The sequence below is a fragment of the Nymphaea colorata genome, chromosome 1, assembly GCF_008831285.2.
Source record: "Nymphaea colorata isolate Beijing-Zhang1983 chromosome 1, ASM883128v2, whole genome shotgun sequence".
Taxonomy (NCBI): Eukaryota; Viridiplantae; Streptophyta; class Magnoliopsida; order Nymphaeales; family Nymphaeaceae; genus Nymphaea; species Nymphaea colorata.
Genome location: NC_045138.2, coordinates 21,966,588 through 21,980,069, shown reverse-complemented (window position 1 = coordinate 21,980,069; position 13,482 = coordinate 21,966,588). Strand labels below are relative to the sequence as shown.

The window sequence follows — 13,482 nt, the reverse complement described above, 5'->3', positions numbered from 1 at the left end:
TTTAAAAATCAGGATGAGCTGAGGGGAGCAAAATTAAGCACATTTTAATTATTTTAATATTTCATCATCTGATCTGAGTAAAAAAAAAAACATATTTTGTCTGTATTTCTGTCACATATTGACCTTTTCATTCTAGCGGGCGTTAACTCGCTGAGGATACTTCTTGTTTTTCTTCAGAAGCAGAACCAACAACTTTTCACATTAAGTAGCCATCGTATGACATTCATCAACTGCCAGGGAGCAACGCCAACTAATGGAAAACCACTGCGCTGAGCAGATGCGAGGTATCTAAGGCATGTTTGGATTGTAAAAGTTTGTTGTTTACCATGAAATCTAGATGCATAGCGTGTTCATAAAGTTGGAGTCCGTCCCCGATTTGGGTCCTGAAACGATTCAATCAGGGGATGAAGATGACTAGCTTGACAATGCAGCTGATCACTGAATCTTAACACAGAAGGTCAAATTGAACAACGCTCTGCGAACTCTTGCTTTCTTGCAGGTAAGGTAGAAAAAGCGATGCACGAGTTGATGCTGCTGCATGGCTGATGTGCTCGTGTGGTAGAATTGTGATGACTTCAATGCTTCAAGGAGGTCGTTTTAATGGAAAAGAAGGCAAATATCAGCAGCAGCCCCACTGTGTCTTTTCTGGGAGTCGAAAAGCGTCCGGCAAGCGCCCACTTTCTTCGTCGCCTGATTTCTTACGCCAAAGCCAAAGGAAACCACCCAATAGTGCAACCGCCCCCTCCATCCACAGTGATTACAACCCCAAGTTTCTGAAGCCGACGCATCTACTCGTCGGTGCCAATAAAGTGAAGTCCACGTTGCCCCTTAAATTTCATATTCACGCAGACCCATGCATCGCCGGTTGCTCATCTCAAAGAATCGGCTGATATAAGGCCGAATTAGCCGCCGTATATCGACTGATGAGGCTGTTTATCGGCTGTTACGTTAGTAAAATTAATCTAAGCTTTTAAAGTCGATACTGACGAATGGGTATGCGCAATATGCGTCGGTCTTCGAGGTTTTCCGATACAAAACAGAAATGAAGATTCACAGCATTGCCTTGCAGTTCGTGTAAATAAACTTGTGAGATGCATATCGGTCCTATGTATCATTCTTCGATGCTGCGTCATACGAACCCCATGAGAACCATAAAGACCATCCGAGCAAGTTCCTCAACCTACAGCCCACAACAAAGTGAAACCACAATCCACAAAACCCCCTAGAAACAAAGGGGCAAAGCAAGATTTACTTCTTGTGAATGGTCATGGTAATCCCATTGTCTGTAACAGATCAATCCATGGTCATTTGATGCCTCTTGGAAAGAAGCTTCCTAGCATACAGGTCCATTTAGACGTCAAATGCTCGGTAAGACTTGGGGCTTGGCTAAAAGCTGCAAAACATGGACTTCGAAACCAAATGGTAGCTAATCTACAGGGATTCCGATGATTGAAAAGCAGGGAATAACAGGATCTTCTTCGTTATGGAACTTTCAGGAAAAAGACAGCCTTGGAAATCCCGAATCCAAATCCTTGATTTTTCATAAGGCTCTCTGGAAACCTCACGTCAAAAAACCGCGCATAAAAATCAGCATGTACAAGGATGAGATATCAAAGGGTATCTCAAGTTTCCTCTATTTATGTTTAAATCAGCTCATTTTGACCATACAGTTTAAAACTAACATAGAGGAGCAATCTCAATCTTTTTATACGCTAACGGTCAAGACAGAGGCATTTATGCAGCTGAGTTCACAAAGCCATGCGGTCCATGCATCTTAATCTACATGACCCTGGAGATTCCATCCACATCCCTTGGAAATCGTGAACGCTCCATGCAAAACATCACCTTCCACCTTCACGATGGCTTGCCCTTTTCTCGCGAGGGAAGCAACTGTAAAAAACAAGTATGATGTCCTCAACATTATTGCACAAACTACGATTCAACATGAAAATATCGCTTCCTTTGGTAGCTAAAATCACCTGGTAGCACGAGATGAGGGAACTGACGAATCCAAAGCCTCCAGTTACCCGAGGAGTGACTTTCCCTGGTGCTAGCTGAAGCAGACCAACTGCAACTACTATATCAATAGAAGCTTTCACCAGAGCTAAAGACCTCTCCTTTGATTTTTTGGCCTTCTCAAGGTATTGCTCATTCTGCATATAAGACGTTGAAAAGGATAAACAAACTCCAAAAAGTGGAGAACCACTACACTAACTTAGTGCAAACGTGAACTTACTTTACTCTTATCATTTTCTTTGAGAGTTTTCTCCAACTTTTTCATGGAAGCCGATAACCTCCCAAGTTCTGCAAGCTAAAGACATAAAAACGGAACAGCTTTCTTGATGATATTGCGGTATGCCAACTTTGTCAGTAGGATTATGCAAAAACTACACAATTTTCACAAGTTTAAAGATCACAAACCTCAATTATCGTACTACAGATATTGGAACCCAACCAACAAAAGAGGGAAATCCTCCCGATCAACTCTGCCCTTTCTTTGTTCTATCAGAAGAAGAGTATAAACTGTCAAACTGTTTCCTCACCGTAGATTCAAGAGGAAAGAGAAGGCTAATAAAATTCCAACCTTGTAGATGCCTGTTCTTCCCAGCCAGACAACTTGGTCTAGAAGCAAGAAGGTTGACAGCAACGCATTTTTGGACTGCAATAGATATCATTTAACAAGACAGAAACATATATATATATATATATATATATATATACACACACACAGACACACACACACACACAAATATATATACATACATACATACATACATATATATATGTGTGTGTGTGTGTGTGTGTGTGTGTGCGTGTGTATGTATGCATGTATAACAAATTCCACCAACCAGGAAATTCATACCTTCCCAAGTAAAATTAGTGAAAGGGGAGTTCCTCGAGGTGATGGGCTAATAAGAGCATGCAGATCATTGACAAACTGCAATTTTTAGGTAAAGGACAAATCAAATAGTGTCATAAAACAATATCCAATAAGATCCCCTCAACTGGATAGGTGATGGTAAACCAACCTTAAAGAGTCGAAACACCTTACGTGCCAAGCTAGTTGACTTGTCAACATTTTGAGCAGTTCCTGGTTCACCATTGCTTACAAATTTTGATCCATATTGTATAGCACGACATATCTTATCCCTTGCTTCAGCTTTGTTCAGATATGCAACTAGGAGAGCAAGTTCTGCTCTACTTACATCTAAGGTAGTCATCCTTCAGCTAAAATATTTGCTCTGCAAAAGATAGAAGTTAAATAATCTGCACTAACAAACCCTAGCTTCTTGAGATGTACAAGTTTATTTTAGCTATACAACTTTGGATAAAATGAACTCATTAAGTGCCTACACATTCACAGTTCGACCTAAATAATTCATTAATGAGAACAGATAAGCTCTGAATCCCAGATTAATGTGCTAGCTTAGAGCCACACCTCTCCAAACATGGGTTTTTCAGTCTGAGCTTCACTGAAGGGTTTCTCAAGCTTAGCTAAGAAGAAAAAAAGAAAGAGTTACATGACATGAAGAACAAACAAGAAGACGTTATTTTACGAGCTGATGGAAATAAGCGCCAAGTAACATAGACTCTTCAAAAGAGTTGTTGTTCCCTAGTCAACACAACTCTGGTAGTGAACCATTTCCCTTTCTATTTCTGTCATGTCATTGCTCGAATAGTATCTTATTAATTGTTACTTATTAGTTTTCTTGTTTGTTGACTATATATATATATATATATATATATATATATATATATATAAAGGTGAATGTGCAGCTCATGGTTGAGAGAAAAACAATGAGTAAAGATGATTGACATTTTTGTTATCTAGTATGAGTTCATACATTTTTCTCCTTTTTTTTCAACCGTCTATCATGATGGATCGGCTGGCCCTCATGAGTGAGATGGGTGACTCTGGATAGGCAAAGTGACAATTCTCTCTCTCTCTCTCTCTCTCTCTATATATATATATATATATATATATATATATATATATGCCATACTTGCACGGTTGCACCTATCTTTTCTTGAAAAGTGCTGTACATGCACCCACGGTCCCACACCTGCATGCACACCAAGCATCCATGCCTATGTGGCAAAAACATAACTGCAATTTTGAGTCATCAATGGTTGCATATGTTCCACACTAGTGTATATTCAGATAAATAAATAAAACCTAACTTTCAAGCGAAGCCAATATGTTGAAATGGACCACATTACATAATTTTGCAACTATATCAGCAAAATCTTTAATTTAAGGGGCATATTGGGACCTCAAACTGGAACTTAGCCTATTACAGCAACTTTCTATAGATGTGCTTAGCAATAAAACTCTACGAATAAATTGTAGGATTTTGCCCGGTGAAAAACTAAAATATGGAAAATGTAATCTGCTATAAACTTCCAGACTAACCCAGCTCGCCTGATGTGAGAAAACAGGATATTCACGGGGCTATGTTAAACAGCAAGGTTAAAGAAAGTATGTCAAGGACTGGTGCAATAAATATGCCTTTTCTAGGCACCAGTTAATATGGAAAGAGCTGTAGCGTTTCCTGGCTCAGCCCACATTTACAGTGCACTAATTCATAGTTTATTTTGAAGATGACAAGTAATTTCTTAAAAATCTTCCGGTGTTCAAACTTCAAAGCTATTTATTTTCTTTCAGCTATTGCACTGAGCTTGCTTGACTTTATGATGTTTTCACTGCATTAGGTGGAAATGACTGCAAAACATAGGAGATTAACACTAAGATGGACGACAATCATATACAGAACTACTTGCAGACATACTCCACACAAAGAAGAACTAGTTGATTCATTGCAACCTCTTATATCAAAGAAACAAAGGTCAGACATCTTGGACAGCATTTGCTAATTCCAGCTTTTAACATATATGTGTCTATACAGGCTTTTATTGGAGGTGACAAATCACATTTCTAATTAAGAATTGCTTGATTGAAATCTCTAGTCATGACATCAGGACATTTACGCAAGCTGATGAAGCATCTTATAAGATTAAAGAAAGGAACAAGGCAATATCAAGAACTGAGTTCCAGTGAAAATAGGATGCTTTTTCATGTCATAAAGGAAAGATGATCCGATAAAAAATGTACAAGAAAAAGGGGAAAGATTGGTCTGTTTGGTAGAAAAAAACAGTAGAAACATAAGAATGCAAAACAAAAGGCAAGAAACACAAGGATGTCAAAATGCGAGGAGCCGAGGAGATATTAAGGAAGTTGGCAATAACAAGCCATCTAAAGTTCTAAACATCAAAAATAGAGCTCTATTACGCAATCACATAGGTTTAAGTTCATAAAATGATCAGCTAGGCCCTTCGTTAGCCTAGATACAGCACAACAGGAGCCATGAGTTCATAAGTTGTATTTGTACATTCTGGAACTAAAGGACATAAGGATTTTGTCATTGATAATCGTTATGTGCTTTCCTTTTGAATGTTGAATAGAAAGTGTTGAGTGTGTCGAGGCTTGACTCCTGTACATCCAGTATGCTGATGATGATGCAAACGGAGAAATAAAAAAGTGGTTCATTGTTATTTCTTATGCATGATTTATTACAAAATAGAACCTCATATTTCCTGGTTCTTATGGGGCCCACGGTGTCTAAATTAACCCCAAAAAACAAGCATATACTTCACAAAGTGTAGAGGATAATGAGACATCTACAAATGACTGATGCACTGAGGAAATCCAAACTATAATTTTCAATCATGAAAAAAGAAGACCCTGTACTTGATGAAATATTTTCTTTCATCATATTATATGCAAATTTCTGCTGGTTAAATAAAAGTAACAATTCATAGTATTTCATTGCATATTCTCCCGTTACATTGTTATTACTTGATCAAATAGTACTTGACGTTTGGAACTTTTACAGTTTTTCTTGTTACCTGTTCTCTAAATATCCATTTAACACATTAGACCTGCATTGCTCTTGTTTCTGGTTTCTTCTTTGGCTCACAAATAGCTATTGGATTACAGGTAACTACTTGTCATTCTTTACCATTATAACAGTATAAATTGCTGACTAAAAGTTTGAAACTCATTTCAGTGACAAGATGGTTATGTTGGAATGAACAAACATGACTGTTTGACAATGACTGGAATTTAGATTAGCAGCAATATGACTTTGTGCTGACCTAAAGGAGAATTTTTTTCAGCTCCCTTCCAAAGAAAGATCGAACAGTAGCCATGTGAGCACCTCATCTGCATGCACATACTCACAACCAAACCCATGCTCGTACTCTTTTTTTGAAGGGGGGGGGGGGGGGGGGGGGGGGCTTCGTGGGCAAAGGTGAGGAAGGGGTTAATGGGAGGGTAAGATAAGAAACACACCAAACATATAGTAATAGCATAAGAAAAAGCCACATTGAAACTTCACACGGTTGGATAAATCATCAAAGGGACGCTCAGTTAATTCCGACATAAGGGAGGAAAAACAAAATACCAAGTTCTCTAACAGAAAATAAACTTCTCGACTATTCTAAACTCCTTCTCTGCACATGAAGAGGAAAAAATAGAATAAAAGAAATGGTTATAGTAACTGCATCAGACCGAGAAAATTCAGAAATACCAAAATATACAGGAATTCTCACACAAAAGAAGGGTAACCTCCAATTATTCTATTAATTCAACAAAAAGGAGCGAATCAACATATGAGAACCTGAAATAGTAATATCAGCACGAAGAGAAATCCACGCAAACAAAGAGCAAGCTCAATCTAATGGAAGGACAAAGCGACCAACAAATCGATGCCCCAATATCTCATTCATTATCAAGCAATAGGAACGCCACAATTAGAAAGCCACGAAAAGCTCATGATCAATGGAAGTTGGTGACATAATAAGAACATCAAGCTGGAATTCCTACAGAACACTACGAACAACAGACCAAATGCCTCAAACTGTCTCTAAACATTCAAAGAACAACGCCACCAACATCAGCAAACGCAGAGGATCACCAAACATGCAATTACGTAACAGATCAGACCATCCAAAATTTCAAGAAAAACTTCCGTGTGTTTGTGTCTGTCTGTGGGTGAGTGTGTGTGTGTGTGTGTGTGTGTGTGTGCGAGAGAGAGAGAGAGAGAGAAGAGAGACCTGAAAAAATCAAAATATAAACAACCTACACCAAATGAAGATGAAAAAAGGACTGCAAAAAAGCCATCTATCAAAGCATGAAACACCAGAAATAGGAGCAAGATGAACAACAGGGAGAGTGTGTGTGTATTGGAAAGAACCTGATGATTAGCAACTAAAAAGAACAGGGAAGGTGGATGCTGGTTTTAACTGCCAATTGTTTTACATAAAATGAGGAAATTTAATACCATGTATCAGCAGTTAAATACTAACATCGAGAGCCAAAAGATGAGTAATTTATGATCTTGCAAAAATTAAAAGCATTCATGGTATCAAAGATCCCGTGGCCACACCATTTCTCACTGTCGCTGCTTCAATGAAGACATAAAGCACGAAGGGGTTTTTCACAGACCTGATTAGGTGATATAGGCTTGACTATTCACCGGTGGTTTTCAAGATCCAATTCACAATGTATTCCAGTCCTTGCTATGTCGCTTTCTAGCTGATTTGCCTGCGTTTGCAAAAAAACAGCAAGTCCCATGAATCAAACTGAAAAAAAACAGCAATTCACAATGTATTCCAGTCGTTCACAGTGTTCCTCACAAAAGCCAAGCAGGCACCCACCAAACAGAGCATGATGGAAGTGAAAAAAGGGGAATCGTGAGAGGCATACCTGTGTAAAGGAGCAGCCAAGAGGGATAAACCCAAATTTCCTGTTCAAGATGGTGCCTGAAGATGTTGGGGAAATAGGAGAGGAACGAGAGAGCGAGAAAGGACAGGCAGCGAGAGAGGAGAGGAACGAGAGAGCGAGAGGGGAGAGGAACGAGAGAGCGAGAGAGGAGAGGCTCTGAAAGAGGAGAGGAAGGAGAGACCGAGAGAGGAGAGGCTCTGGCGAGAGAGGAGAGGAAGGAGAGAGCGAGAGGGGAGAGGCAGCGAGAGAGGAAAGGCAGGAGAGAGCGAGAGCGGAGAGGCTCTGAAAGAGGAGAGGAACGAGAGACCGAGAGAGGAGAGAGGACAAAACGAGAAATTTTTGAGAGCTTTATATTTTAAAATGAATATTTGTGAACAATGTGCAGATAGAATCGAACTTTTGATTGATCCAGGCACTTGGGCTCTTGTGGATAAAAACATGGCCTTTACGGACTCTATTGAATTTCATTCTGAGGTGGACCATTGTAGGGACCATATCAATTGTTATCAAATTTGCTGCCAAGCTCCCTGGGACTTTTTTTTCACCCTCGGAGCTCTCACCTCATACTTTTTTTTCGGGTGAAATTTACCACGGTCGTACGAGTTTTGCAGGGTAAATTTCTCGGGACAGTTAATTTTCATCCGCTCAACCAGTTTTTCCCCGAAAATCAAACGGGGCCTGAGAAACAAGCTACCACTTAACCTAACCATGGTTAAAACCACCAGTTCTAACGCTGAAGGAATAGCTCTAAGGTAAAATATTCGCCGAAAAGTAAACCATTAGATCCTTTGTTTGATTGCTTTATATTTCCATGTACTTAATTTGAAGAATTGTGAAAAGGCGTGCTTAGACTTAGAATCTATTAAGCACAAAAAGGATTGTTTGTAGACTGGTAATGTAGCTTTGAACATGTAGGGATTGTTGAAAGATGCCTTCTTATAGGAACCCATAACGAACATCATGTTCACTACCTCTGGCCATCACCCCAATTACGAATACAAAATAAAGTGGTAAGATCTGCCCAAAGATTGGAAGTAAAATCAATAAAAGTGACATGAAGTAAAGCATATCGATAACAAATGACCATCCAAAAAGTAGCAAACCAGCACTTTTTAACCCAAAGAGATTTAAATTTCCGACTTTTCCCCCATCTCCAGTGTCTCTGCTCAACACAGAAAACGTGTTTTTCTTTCTTCAAAACCACTAAAAAAAAAGTGATAAATTAAATGGCCGTTTAAAACTAAAAAAACATGTTTTTTGAAAAAAAAAAGCGTTCAAAACAAAAAAACACATGTTTGTTTCACTTTTTTCATTTTTTCAGTTTTTTTTAATGTCAAACAGCTTTTCGTTTTTCATTTTTTATTTTTTATTTGTTGCAAATCTACTTATCTTTTGATGTTTATGTCATTAGTTTCTCACTTATTTTATTTTCTCTTACTTTTGGTTTTTTAAAATTTTTCAAAATTTACTATATTTTTCTCCTTTTTTTCAAGGCTGCGTATTATATGGAAGAAAAATCTCGTCATGTAAAACTCCCAAACGTTATTTGTAACTATGAGACTCAAAACTGATTTCTACCATTTGCCAAAGCATTTTTGCCACTCGAAAATGAAGAAACAGATTGTTACGTGATTCGTTATCCTCTTTAGTCTTTACAGACTCTTTTCATGTACAATATTCATCCTTTTCATCATGAGAACATGAGTGTTGCTCCACAAAAGACTGTAATAATCAGAGTTAAGCTCAATACCATAATGACAGATCTAATCCAAGGGGAAGTGACATTGTAAATGGTAGATGGTGTAAGTGAACAATTTGTTGCAGAAATTTGCATCAGTGTCTCCAACCAAGCAAGAACACCCCAACTACAGTTCTCCACCAAAAATTATGTTCGCTTGCGTTTCCTATCTTAATCTTCTAGAGAGAATCTCAAAGAATGAAAAGCAAGGGGACATTGGATCACCTTGTTGCAGTCCCCTGTTGGTTGCAAAGAAAGATCCCTGCCTGCCATTGATGACCAAAGCAAAGAACTAGCTGTAACGCAACTCATAATTCTGCGTACCCAAGCATCACTAAAACTGAAATCAGAAAGCCAATATTCCAAACCGCCACGTTACTTTGTCATGTGCTTTGAAAATATCAACTTTCAGAAGCAAGAACTGATCAACTTTGTGATTATTGAGAACTAATTACCTGCTCTTGGACAAGGAGGATCTGATGTTGAATGAATCAACTGTGTACCATATCTAAAATAGTCTTTGACAGCCTCTGCAGCATCTCCACAGATGATGCTCTAAAATTTTTGGTAAAATTCAGCAGAAAATCTGTCTGAGCCTAATGTCTTCTCTGCTTTCATACTAAACATGATTGATTCGACCTCATAATCGGTAATTGGCCTCAACAAGAATTAGATCATCCGTATTGGCACAATCATCTCTTTCTTCTATGAAAAACGAATAAATAATCTTTACATGCGTTATGTAACGGTCCCAACCCTTCAAGTAAAGTACCAATGATCTCCATAGCTGACGTCTTCTTCTTTGTCTAATTATTCTTAACATTAGCTTGGAAAAAGGAGGCGTTCCTGTCCCCATGTTGAAGCCAATATGGTCTGGATTTATGAGTAAAAACAGGAAGAGTTAACAGCCCATCACAAGGGGCCGCAGTTTCGTAAGCAAGAACACAAGAAGACAATCTGATAAACAGAAAGTTAACAACCCACCACAGGAGGCCGAAGTCTCTTCATTCCTCAGCCCCAGGAATTCTGTGCTGTGCCTCAGTAAGCCCATGCATTGAGCCGGCCAGGGCCCGTAAGGAGTCGGGCTCGGGCTCTGCCCGACAATTAAAAACCCAGTTGAACTCGAGCCCGACTTGATTAAATTAATTTTTTATATATAAAATAATATATATATAATTAATGGTAATAAGTTATTATAATTATATATAAAAATTAATAAAATAAATATTAAAAAATTATCAAGCTCACCCGAGCCAACTCAATGCTCTTTTTTTGAGGCGGCCCGACCCCGTGCGTAGGCTTCCGTGTCGTGTCAAGAGGAATATACCCATGTAAAAATTTATTTTTTCTAAAGAGAAAAATAACTTATTTTGTTTGACGTGCCTCTTGGCTTCAAGCACCCATGATATACAGGTTGATGATATACAGGTGAGCATAATTTTATCTTTTTCTTTTTAAATTCATTCAGCAAATTTAGTTTTATATATATATATATATATATATATATATATATATATATATATATATATATATATTTTGGTCTCAAACGAATTGCTCATCATAATTGTCCGCTCAAAAGATTGGATTGTCCAAATTCTTTTTTTTTTTTTCAACTTTATTTCTCTTTCTTCCAGCTCTCTCCCTCTCTCACAATGATCTTTATACACCCATGCCCCTCCCACCTCTCTTCCTTCTCACTGTCCCGTTTTAAGGCGACAAAGTCAGGATTTTTTTCAGGAGTGAGCCAAACGGTTCATTGAACTTATTCGAATAAAACACAGACTAAATCCGAATATAAAAAATACATTACCCAATCAAAATTTTTTAATTTTTATAACAATTTTTTTTTTCAAATAGTTGAGGCGGGACCAAACCCAGCACGGGCCGGCCAGCCAGGAACGGCGCCATCCCCTTGATGTCCGGCTGGTGTCGGGTAGAGCCGCTGGTTGGGGGAAGTGAGGGGTTAATGATGGACCAAGGATCTATTATTCCATTTGAAAATTATAGTTTAGAGAAATCCTTTTTGCTACCTCTTCAATTTTTTATTATTTGCAAAAGAATGCTTATAGACTCATTTAACCAAATCTTAGATAGACGAGGACCTAAATCCAGTTTGGTTTATGCAGTTAACTCTGTGAGTTTGGATTTGTCTTCTCATTTTCCATAATTATGAACTAGGGTTCCAAAATAAACAAACAACTTAATTTGAAATAATAAAGCATACAAAAATTAAACTAATAGTTTTACATGTGGATCTCATGTAAACTAATGAAATGCTAAAAATAGATGTGCATATTATAATTATATATAAAAATCATAAAATTAAAATTTAAAAAAAAAATCTTATAAGGCCAAATTGGGCTTAGTTGGGTCCATCGGCCCGGCACGATAACTTATCGACCTTTATTTTCGTCTCTTTACTCTCGTATTGAAACTTTTCATTTGTGAGAATACAAGGTTGGCGTGATTTTATTCTGTTGCAAGCGATCTGCAGGTTGCATTCACATGCAAACATCACATTTCATGGACATAAACAAGCTTTTCTGTCAAAACATAGCTAATAGTTCCTTGATCTTGCACAGTTTTTTTCGTTTCAATTCTCCTGCTTCAACTACTTTTTGTTTTTTGTTTGCTTGGTCTTTTAAATAGTCGATTTCTAATATTTATTAAATGTTTCACGTTTTAGAGTTATATTTGCACGTTGGTGACTTATATACCAAAACTTCAACGCACAACCAGCTGGGACAGGAAGCAAGTGGGGGTCTCCGTGGGGCATATTATTTAAGAAAGCTCATCATTTAAAACGTGAATTTAGTATTAAAACTTGAGTAAACTTAGGTCTAGTCACGAGGCGGAGCCAGAAATTTTTCATGAATTAAAGTTTTTAAATTTTAATTACAATCGAAATATTATTTTTCAAAATTTTTATATAAAACAAATGATATTTTTAAAAATTTATATATAAATTAAAAAAAATAATTAAGGTAGGGTCAGGGGCTCCGTCCTTGGGTTTAGTGCATGCATGCGTGCTGTGTCCATGTGATTCTGTCTCACCATATGTACACCTTTTACATATGACACTTTAAAGGAAAATAGTTCATATCCAAAGCTATGGTCCCCAAGATCTGGTCTTAGAGGCAGTAAAAAGAATTTAATGTAATATTGAAATTCCTTTCGTGGACGTATTGAAAATGGCTTTACATATTTGGTAAAATGACAGTTTTCTAAAACAAAAGAATCTTTGTTTCTGCCTTCCGTTTTCTGCATTAAATGCATGGAATTGCCATTCTTTTTAAAGGGTAAGTGCTTCTTCTTTATGGCCGTCCACTCTCAACGTTCACACGACTAGCCAACCATTAAAGCTCGACTTGTTAAAGTTTGGTTCGTGAACGACTTCGAGTCGAGTCATTTACTTAACAAGTCGAGCTCGAGTTCATGAGTGGACTCATTTAAATAATCGAGTTGAGTTTGAGTTCAACATATAACTGCCGAGTCGAGCTTGAGCCCTAATCAAGTCGATATATTCAAACAAGTTTACAAGTTTGTCAAGCCTTAATCGAGTTCAACTTGAGCTGCTTCTGTCAAGCTATTCTTGAAGCTCGAACCGAGTTGAGCTCGAGGTTTCATTAGTCAAACCAAGCTCAAGCTCGAGCTCGAGCTGACTAAACTTGGGCTCAACTCGACTCGCATTAACCCCTAACAGACTTACTATGGTTCAAAGGATGTGTACATTGAGTTGTGACAACAATCATTGGATTTGAATTTTATAACCCTTTAAAAAGTGGACTGCTTTACCGCTCCATGGGTTACAGCCCTTCGGATCAAACTATTGTACGAGTCATGATTTAATTTAAAAAATATATCTTTTATTTACCAAATTTTTGATTATTTAGGGGAAATTCCATCAAAGTATCATTCTCATAGTAACGAAAAAAAAAAATTGCTCATGGATTTCAAA

The 13,482-nt window shown here is 37.7% G+C and overlaps 1 protein-coding gene across 1 annotated transcript; it reads right to left on the bottom strand.

Moving 5' to 3' along the window:
* Window positions 1–1,608: 1,608 nt before the first annotated feature.
* LOC116259762 (peroxisomal membrane protein 11D-like) lies at window positions 1,609–8,124 on the bottom strand. The gene is made up of 9 exons (XM_031637678.2): window positions 7,769–8,124; window positions 7,508–7,606; window positions 3,030–3,242; window positions 2,864–2,938; window positions 2,585–2,659; window positions 2,422–2,502; window positions 2,237–2,311; window positions 1,980–2,153; window positions 1,609–1,890 (listed from the first exon to the last, which is right to left on the bottom strand). Exons 3-9 carry the CDS (start codon window positions 3,219–3,221, stop codon window positions 1,855–1,857), a joined length of 708 nt encoding a protein of 235 aa, XP_031493538.1. The 5' UTR covers window positions 3,222–3,242; window positions 7,508–7,606; window positions 7,769–8,124; the 3' UTR covers window positions 1,609–1,854.
* Window positions 8,125–13,482: the final 5,358 nt, after the last annotated feature.

Excerpts from the sequence above, each read along its gene's own strand:
- LOC116259762 (XM_031637678.2), bottom strand. The coding sequence starts at position 3,221 with ATGACTACCTTAGATGTAAGTAGAGCAGAACTTGCTCTCCTAGTTGCA. Across the intron at positions 2,939-3,029 it reads AGGTGTTTCGACTCTTTAAG|TTTGTCAATGATCTGCATGC; the intron begins GTTGGTTTACCA and ends TAAAAATTGCAG. Across the intron at positions 2,312-2,421 it reads TCTGTAGTACGATAATTGAG|CTTGCAGAACTTGGGAGGTT; the intron begins GTTTGTGATCTT and ends TTATGTCTTTAG.